This window comes from Eurypyga helias, unplaced genomic scaffold (genome assembly GCF_000690775.1).
Source record: "Eurypyga helias isolate BGI_N326 unplaced genomic scaffold, ASM69077v1 scaffold52511, whole genome shotgun sequence".
NCBI lineage: Eukaryota > Metazoa > Chordata > Aves > Eurypygiformes > Eurypygidae > Eurypyga > Eurypyga helias.
The window spans coordinates 1-6,516 of record NW_010232473.1 but is presented as its reverse complement, the minus strand read 5'-3'; the positions used below and the strand labels follow the sequence as shown (position 1 = coordinate 6,516).

General features: G+C 45.7%; 1 protein-coding gene across 1 annotated transcript; it reads right to left on the bottom strand.

The window, feature by feature from the left end:
- Window positions 1-625: 625 nt before the first annotated feature.
- Window positions 626-4,790, bottom strand: LOC104516891 (choline/ethanolaminephosphotransferase 1). The gene is made up of 2 exons (XM_010161381.1): window positions 4,383-4,790; window positions 626-805 (listed from the first exon to the last, which is right to left on the bottom strand). Exons 1-2 carry the CDS (start codon window positions 4,719-4,721, stop codon window positions 626-628), a joined length of 519 nt encoding a protein of 172 aa, XP_010159683.1. The 5' UTR covers window positions 4,722-4,790.
- Between the last annotated feature and the right edge of the window lie 1,726 nt (window positions 4,791-6,516).

The following is a 6,516-nucleotide window of genomic DNA, read 5'->3' as shown; positions in this document are numbered from 1 at the left end:
GGGTTCCTTCTCTGCCCCCTGGGGCCCAGGAACCCCTCTGCTTGCTTCAACCGAGTGCCAATCTGCGGCAGGAGCTGCTGCCACCGCCAAGTCCCACACTGACCCACGCTTTCTCCTCCACTCTAAGTACACAACTTTGATAAAGCATTCATAAAAACCTAAAGCATAAGAGGTTTAGAATTTACGTAACCAAAAGCATCTGATTGTTGTTTTGCAATGGGGTTAAACCTCAGGCTGGCTCAGTGACCTCTACCTACCTAGAAAGAAACTGATCTTGCTGATTCTAACGTTAAACTCAGACTTCTACCGTCCCACTGTTTAGGCTTCACACCTGTCTTGCAATCGCCTTATATAGATTATATAGAAGAGCGTTTTGGCAACTTCTTACAGAAAGTGCTTAGGACCAAGACATAAAGCATACACAGAAGACTGCTGGCTCAGATCGAGTTAATCACATGCTCAGTGCTTTTTTCAGTGTTATACAAGAGAAGACATTCAGTTGACCAAGAGCACTGTCTACAGAAAGAAGGTTGACTGAAAAGCTATATATTCAGCAGTATCAGTTGCCCTCATCTTCAGTAAAGCAGCATTTTTCTGTACTCTAGATTTGACCCCTGAAATAGGGTTATTTCACCCTTCTATTAAAAATTACAATACCTGTGGAAAGGGAATCACAGCCATGATCAAAGAGTTCTCCTAACGGAGTACTGCTATTTGTCCTTCTTGCTTGTTTCCCATCTATAGCATCCAGAGACTGATAGATGAAGAGCCCACATGCACAAGCAATGTATGCCCAGGGTGGTGCCTAAGGAAGAAACAGTAAATGAAAATAAAGGATTTTTTTAAAAACACTTAAAAAATCCTTAAGTTGGTTTGTCTTACGCTCTCATACAGTAGCTTTCCATTTGCACACCGTTCCACATGGACCTTTCAGTAGTGGGTCCCTGCAGGGGTAGGCAGAGGGGATTATGACATGTGGAATGTAAATAAAACAGCGACAACAATTACTAGCTTAGATTAATAGGTACAACACTTTTTCTAAAGCAGGTACACTGGAAAAACAGCAGTGCACATGCAGAGTGATGCACAATTAAGTTCTTGTCCTGCTTCTCTTTCCTGGAGGGGCATCTGTAAGTTGCCTGATTTAGAAACTCAACAACTTTCTTAGTCCCCAAAACACGCAACCATGTCAAACACTGAGCTCAGTGAGGTGTCGCGTACTAGAACGCTGCCAAGTACAGGGTACAAGCAGCCTGCAGTACCGTTTGAGAACTATGTCACTGCAAAGGGCTCAAACTTGCAGGGGTCAAGTTCAGCTATTACTTTCCTGAGACCTGTAAAGCTTCAGTGCTCTGCAGTGCAGCACCCTCACCACCAACAGCTTTTGCTATTACCAGCTAACAGCAGCTTTGCCAAATCTATGGTAGCAGCCCTTAATATTCACACCCTGTACACCGCTTTATTTGTACAGAAGAACGAGTGATGCCAAATCCCTGCTGGACCCAAGACTACAATTTGAGTGCTTCAGGTACTGAAAAAAAGCTACCACAAAAGCCAGCGGGTTGCCATTACTCTGTCTCAGTTCACACATCCATAAAACAGCTATTATTGGATATTTTGCCATCTTCACATTTGACACACTTTATAGAAGTGAGCATTTATGAGCAGCTCTACTTTACAGACCACGCCAGTGAAGTCCAAATACAGCTAAGTGGCTTAATCAAGCTGACTTGCCTCTCATAAAGCTCTGAGTCCAGATTCTTTTGGTCTACACAACCATGACTCATTTGTAGGACATCAACTTCATTATACTCTTTCTACAGCTTGCACTGTTCCTGCTGCTGCATTTTACTAATACCGTTCCTCCTGCCTCAAAAGCTGGCACCGTGCTCCGCTTTTAGCAATGCACCTATACAAAGGATGGGCAGGTGTCACCCAAAGGCATGGGATCACATTTAGACAAGGTTGTGACGCTACATAATTCCATCCCTTAACACTGTTTCCATGTCTCACCTATTGATTTTATACACAATGTTTAAGTTACCCTCTGGCTCATGCAATTTTTCCCCTAGAAGCTTTAAAACACAGGCTGCTGGTTCCTTTTTTAGATGCTACTTTCATTACCAGTGTAGATGTTTCCACTTAGATATTATTTGGATCTGCATAAGATGTCGCAGCTCCCTCTTATCGTTTCTTTTTTTTTTAAATAAAAAATCCCAAAGATCCAGGTACCATTCCATAGCCCAGCACTTTGCCAGCTGAGGTCCCCCAAGCAAACAGGCAGTAGAACTGTTTTATCTCATTTTCTTTTCGGCTACCACTGAAGTTCTCAGCAATAGCACGTCCCCTTGGCTACACCTTTCATCAACAGGAAGAGACAAGTTGCTTTTGAAAAAAGCAGAACTAAGACTGAGCTACCAGGAAGAGACAATTTACATCTGAAAGCAATAGTACTTTCAGAAAAAAATATTCTCTTTCTGGATTTCAAAGCCCCATTTTCTTCCCAGACAGCTACTTGACACTTAAAAGGCACAAGCTCACAGCTCTGCCACTGAGATGGCATCGTCCCGTCGTGCCAGCACACAGGGCTGCAGTGCCATATGGCAAATCAGAGCAGGCTGCAAGCTACCTCAGCAGAAAGTTATTTTTCAGCTGAAGTGAGAAGACAACCTCACTTGAGCACAAAGAACTCTCAAACTGTTAAACACAGTGTTTTAATACAGCAGACTACAGCTAACACTATGACCTTCGGATGCTCCCAGTACAGCTTAGTGCTTATTGCAGAAGTTTCATTACCAAAACACAACTGTGCTCTAAATTTTAAATCACGCTCTGGTTCAGTGGACTACACTAGCTGCTAAGTTGCCAAAACAGGGAGAGGCTGAAGTCTATCAAACTGGATTTCAGAGTCCCAGCCCTATCTAACACTGTTATCTGAGTAAGCGCCAAGTTAAAGCCAAGATGTAACAATGCCAAAGTCTGAAAAAGGAAGGAGCTGCTCTAAGTATTCACTGCTCAAACTCCACATTCCCTTTTTATCTCACACCTGCAAAATTCTACATGTTGTTGGGAAACTATTTCAAGAGATCTCTGGGAGAGGCAAACATCCCTTTACTACCTCACACGTGGAACATGGATGCCGAGTGTAGATATGCCAACCTATGTGGGGGTTTTTTAGGGTCTGGGTGGAAACAAGCTGATGCTGCTTGACATGAATCATTTTGCCAAGCTCAGTTTGGGAGAAGCCTCGGTTATGATGGAGTTCAGATATTTTAAAAGCTAGAACTCATGAGATAGTCTTCTGCTATTTGATATGCAATACATTTTTCTGTACAAAATAATTCCCTTTTTCAGTGCACAGAGACATAAGCAGCTTTTAAGAGCCAACATTCAGTGACAAAACTTCTCCAGAGCACAAAAGTGAAAGTCTTCAAGTGCCTTATGAGGTAACTCTGGCAAGAGAGAGGTATTTGAAACTACTGACTTGAAATGCCTTGTAAAGAGACTTTCATAGCCCTGGAACCAGGAATTACAGGAAGTTAAGGCAGTTCTCCTGAGCTTTTAGTGCATTCAGAACCAAGATAAAATAGACTTCTATCCAGCCTCCTCACAGCATGGACTACTCGGGCAGCACGCTGCTCAAGAAGACAACTTTGTGTTCCCACAGCTCATACCACGCTGTACGCAAGGTCCCGATCCGAGCTGCCTGGCCACGCAAACTGCCAGGGCCCCAGCCGGATGAAGAAAGGTGTTCCTTTGAGTCAGCTGGGTTCAGTCACAGCAGCAAGCCTCAACCCCTCCAGCTGCACCACCACAGGGCTCAGCCCCTTGGCCGAGCTCGAGTTCCTCGCTGTGTTGCAACTCTAGCTGGACTCGTAGGCAGACTCAGCCCACTGCCAATCGAGTCACCTTGTGCTTCTTGTGTGGTAACCTCAGATCAGAATCTTGAAGGCGACTAACCCAGTCACAAGCAGAGAAACTAAACAGGCCATGCAAGACAGCTGCAAACCCCTTTCCTCATTGTCTGCACGTGCACTCAAGCCTTGCGGGGCTGCTGCTTTCACACAGCAGGTCCTTCACGGCTGTGTCCAAACAGCTATTTCAGCACTAGATGCCGTTTCACATGGTGCACATTGGCCAGAGGAACCACTCAGCAAGCAGCGTGCTAACCCCAGAATCATATGTGCTCTTTTTGCCCCCAGGCACTCATACAGGGGCACGCACGTTACAAACATTGAGAGATGAGCCTAACTTTAGGAGAACTGTGGGTTGATAAATGAGCAACACCTCTACACAAAGACAAGAGTCCACCAGAAAACAGTGCCAGCTGCTTCTAGATCACAGTAACCACAAAGAAAGATTGTCAGAGGTGCGTAACTCACCTGTTCTGTAGCTGTTGGGCAGTAATATACTAATAGCAGAGTTGTAAATATATTTATTAACAGTCCAATGATGGTGATCAGATTTGGTGCAATCCAGGCTGGAACTCTTCCAACTAACCATTCCCAGTAACCTTGCATTAGGGGTTCAAGCAGGGATCGTCCAGCACTCTGATATTTGTGTTCTTCTAACCGTTTCAGCTGGTGCTTTGACAAAGGAGGTGTAGGCAACTGAACTAGTTTGCTTAACACACATCCAGCAGCGGGACCGTGACCGCAGCCCGCGGGGGATTCCAGGTGTGACTCCCCACATCGCCTCTTTATGCTTCGATGCCCACTCATGGATTGGGCGGCCTCAGAATTTTTATTTGGCAGGTAGCAGCTGTTTCAGAGAATAAGACCCTGCAACATAAAGATTGAGACATATTGAAGGTGGAGAGCACAAGTGAGATTTTAAGATATGAAAAGTTTCTAGGCACTGCTCTGTGGAGTGTTTCATGTGCCATTAGCAAACTAAGAAGATTTTATAAGAGTTCTCCCTTAGAAAAGAAAGGTATTTGGAAAACAGCTGAGGAAAAGACAGGAAACAAGTGTTCTCAATACAGTTATAAAACATGAAGTTGCACTTGTTCACCTTCCTTGCTGCCTACTGAAGCAGATATCCTGCAGTCACGAGCCTAAATTTCAGCAGCAGCAGAAACTTACACCACACCACTGACTTATATTACAGACTGAGGCACTGTCAGTCCCCTCACACTTCTCTTGTAAGAGAGCTAGCGATAGATTACAGACCCGTATCACTTAGGTTATCAACTGACAGCACTAAAACCAGTAGCAATACAGAGAAGTTTTAAGTTAAATTGGTTTGGAGCAGCTCTGCCTCTTTGATGAGGCTGAGCAACCACCTAAGGGTGGTTATAATAATTTTCTCAGATCATTGTTCAGTCTTGCTGGGGCTAATTTTTCTTCTCCGAATTTAACACAGTCTAGGTGAAAGCTCATTGTCTATTCAGCTTTTAAGATATGGAGGAAACATGCAGGAGCTAGAGAGCTTTAGCTGTTCAAAGACAGCCTACAGACACCAGCATGATGCAGCTGCAAAAAAGAAAACACAAAGTCGGGAGCAGCATTTACAGTGCAAGCAAGGATGTTCATGATGTTCCATCTCCCCTGAAGGCAGGTGACCAGAAATACATAACTCTCCACATAAACTAAAGGAGAAGCCAGAGAGAAAAGATTATAAACAAAAGTTTGCTACTTATCTACAAGAGCCAATTAGAAAAAGTGAAAGGAAAAAAAAAAGTGAATTCAAGCAGAAAAAAGCCTGACGGGGGAAGATGACAGCAATCTCTAAAGTTATCAGCATGACACAAACACCAGGCAGGGAAAATAAGCTATGTAAATCAAAGGTCAGTACTGGCACATGAACAAGCGCTCTCATTTCCACTCTCCATAGCTTAATTAAGGCAATTTCTGAGAGTGAAAAGCCAGCCTCCGAAAGCCCTGTCAGTGGGAGGAGAGGAGAAAGCAAGCACATGCGGCCTTGCTTATGCAGGAACTTGATAAGTCTGGGAGCAGGCAGACTTGCACCCATTCGTTTATCAGGAAGTCAGACTTAGTCACCTAGGAGGTCTCCATGGGTGTTGTCCGGGATGACCAGAAAAAACAGTTCCAATGTAGAAAACTGTAAGCTTTTCCCCTGTTCCTGAAGGATTCCTCGCCCCGAGGAGAGAAAACAACCAACGACCACCACGTCCTCCAAAAAAACTGTCCCACGTTGCCCGGCTCCCGCAGGACGTTCACCCGACCCTGGCTGCTCGTCGGCAAACACCCGGGGGAAGGGGAGGGAGCACAAGGGCACCTCTCGGCCCAGCCTGCCACCTCACCTCCCCCAAAAGTAGGCAGCCCCGGGGGCGGCCAGGACCAACCGGCCGAACGGGGGTTCCCCGGCCCGGCCCGGCCCAGCCAACAGTACAGGCCCAGGCCCGACCCCAAGGACCTCCCGCCTCACAGCGCCCTCCTCCACTGTCCCACCACGGTGGGTAGGACGGGACAGCACGCAAAGCCAGGAAGACAAACCCCGACCCCTCACTGCACACCCACCCGCACGGAAAAACCCAGCACCTACCGATCAACC